At 51.3% G+C, this 2,791-nt stretch overlaps 1 protein-coding gene across 1 annotated transcript in view; it reads right to left on the minus strand.

Annotated features, from left to right (window-relative positions):
• Positions 1-429: 429 nt before the first annotated feature.
• Positions 430-2,791, minus strand: part of MAGEF1 (MAGE family member F1) — a 15,051-nt gene continuing 12,689 nt past the window's right edge. Inside the window, 7 exon segments of the mRNA XM_007936028.1 lie at positions 430-479; positions 482-538; positions 541-561; positions 564-728; positions 731-883; positions 886-1,125; positions 1,128-1,439. Of these exon segments, the coding sequence (XP_007934219.1) occupies positions 430-479; positions 482-538; positions 541-561; positions 564-728; positions 731-883; positions 886-1,125; positions 1,128-1,439 (998 nt within the window).

The following is a 2,791-nucleotide window of genomic DNA, read 5'->3' on the forward strand; positions in this document are numbered from 1 at the left end:
ATTTTTTTTTCTTTTCAAAACTTCCCTCTAGATCCTATAATGGCTAAGCAAATAGTCTGTTTTTTTTTTTTTAATATGCAATGGAAAGTATTGGTTTGCTAGACACCATTTTTTTTTTTTTTTTACTGAAACCAGATCATCATACTACTGAATTCTTTCAAGTCACTAAGGAACAGCATTACAGAATAAGATAGTTTTTGAATTCATTTTACAAAATCAGCAAAAAACCTCCAAAATCCTGCAAAACAAACCCACATCAGTCTCATTTATAAACAGCAATTTAAGTTTATTAAATGTAGCAAAATACAAAACTCAATTCTGAAATTACACAAATACAATTTCTACAGAAATAATGCCTCTCACTGCCCCCTTTTCTACTCATGACTCAGGAGCTCAGACAGGGCCCAATGGCCACTTTTCCACCAGCCCTCACAAGAGATGGCTGCCGGCCCTAACCCTCACACTGGCCTCAGCTCTGTCCTGTTGGCCTCATCTGCCAGGGCCTTCTGGTAATGCACTGGCCAGTACTGGGGTTCTTATGGAGCTTGGCCACAAATCCAGAACGTTCATCTTGCTGGTTTCCAGGCTGCTTCAGGGACCCCAAAAGAATTCATACTCCAGTGGACTGATGTGAGACACCCGCCTGTAACTGAGGTATCGCTACTGCATGAAAAATTCCATAACAACCTTCTTGGGGTAATCAAAGAGGAAATGATACTTTGAGGGGATACCCCTAACCGACGCAGTATGTCCCAGACTTGGGTCTCCCTGGTGCTATTACCTTTCATGTAGATAAGGCCCAAGATCAAGAGCCCAAATCTAGGACCATCGCCTCCCAGGTCCTCCTCCTCCTCAAGAGGTTTTAGCCTGTTAATCAGGTTTAAGTGTGGTGCTTGCGGTCAACCTGTTGCAGCTCCAACCCAAACACATACCGCAGATGCTCTGCGGCCCTTGCGATGATCTCGGGTAACAGATCCTTTAAGTCTCCAATCACGTATTTCACCGTCTCGGAGCGTGTGATGGGGCTCTTCTTGTCCTTCACCACCAGAAACTGCACCAACTCGGCCACCGTCCGATACAGAAGGCGGTAGCCCTTGCACCCTGCCAAGGCTTTGGCTGCCAAGGCCTTGCACCTTTCGAAGTGAGGGAGGGCTCCGCAGCTCTTTCCACCCTCACGGCATGAAGGTCCTCCATGGGGCTCTCCTGCATCCTGCAGGACTCGGGTCTCCTGCGAGGAAGTCAGGACTGGGTCTCACCATCATGGCTGCCACTTTTCTACCCCTTGGCCTGAGGGATGGGGATTATTTCCGCTTTCGGGCGCCTGCGACATGTTTTCGGGCAGGCAAGTACAGAACGCGCACACTGGCGGAGAGGTGTGCGCGCTGCTGCGCGAGCCCCGGCGAAGGGGTTGGACAACGGCGAGGGCGGAGGGAGGGGGACTAGCAGAAATGGCAGAAGAGGCTTTGTGGCTGCTGGGGGACGACGCAAAGAGGTCGGAACACCTACCTCAGCGCAGCCGCTGTCCAAGAGCTGCGGTACACCGCCGCGCAGCCTCAATCCGCGCCCGCTCGCCGGGCCACTTCCGGCCAGCTCAGCCAAAATGGCGCTCCTGGTGCCGCGCGGAGCCCCTCCTCTTCCGGCTCCATCCGAGTTGGGGGGCGCGCTCCAGCATCAGTAAGTAGAAGGGGCGGGGACCGGAGAGTACATGAGGGCACACACGAGGGAGGGAGTGCTCCACGCACTACTTGTTAAGCTCGGAAAGCCGGAGTGGGGTAACCGGGGAGTTCCCGTCCAAGGCATGCAGGATGGAGAATATTTCAATGGACAGGGGATAAATGGGTGAATCCTAGCCACGTTTTTTTCAGCAAGTGCTTATTTATAAGCGTATGTATCTAGGATTTTGAGTGCTTTGCTGCGGCTGAAGTGCAGATTGCATGGAGGCGAAGACTGCACAGGCGTTTGGAATACAATGCTATGGAGATTGAATTTATCCTGAACACTGTGAGAAAACACCATAAAAAACAAAACAAAACCCATTGCCATCAGTTGATTCCAACTCACAGTGACACCATATTGTTCTCATGTGCCGTCCATATTGTTGTTATGTGCCGGGTCCAGTCGCCGGACTCATAGTGACCCCTCCTTGGGTTTCCGAGGCAGTATCACTACAGAAGTAGATTGACCCATCTTCCTTCCGAGGAGTGGTTGGTGGGTTTGAATTGCTAGCCTTCTGGTTAGCAGTCAGGTGCCTTAGGCACTAAGCTACCAGAGCTCCTATAGGACAGAGTAAAACTGGCCCATGGGTTTCGTAGGCTGTAGTCTTTACAGGCTGTAGTCTAAAAAGCCAGGAACTGGGACAGAAGAGCAGTCAGTCCCAGGGTTACAGGTGAGGAGAGACAACTCAGGGACGCCAGGAGAAGCAAGCAGGAAGAGCAGGAGGAAGGGTATTAAAAGCCAGGAAGCCAGAGAGAAGAGCAGTCAGCCAAGGGATTAGGTGAGGAGAGGCAGCTCAGGCCCGCCCAGAGCAGCAGGCCGGAAGAGCAGAAGAAAGGGGATAAAAAGCCAGGAACCCGGACAGCGGAGCAGTCAGCCCCAGGGACAACACAGGGACGCACAAAACAGCAGGTCAGAAGAGCAGGAGAAAGAGAATTAAAAACCAGGAAGCCAGATGGGGTACAGTCAGCCACAGGGACCCAGTTGGGGGTGATACGAGGGGTCTCCAACAGCAAGACAAACTTGTCTGTCGGTTTGTCCTACTGTGGTGACATGTAGACTTGAGTTTTGAGGCTGA

This window comes from Orycteropus afer, unplaced genomic scaffold (assembly GCF_000298275.1).
Source record: "Orycteropus afer afer isolate SDZICR_OR568_19922 unplaced genomic scaffold, OryAfe1.0 scaffold00032, whole genome shotgun sequence".
NCBI lineage: Eukaryota > Metazoa > Chordata > Mammalia > Tubulidentata > Orycteropodidae > Orycteropus > Orycteropus afer.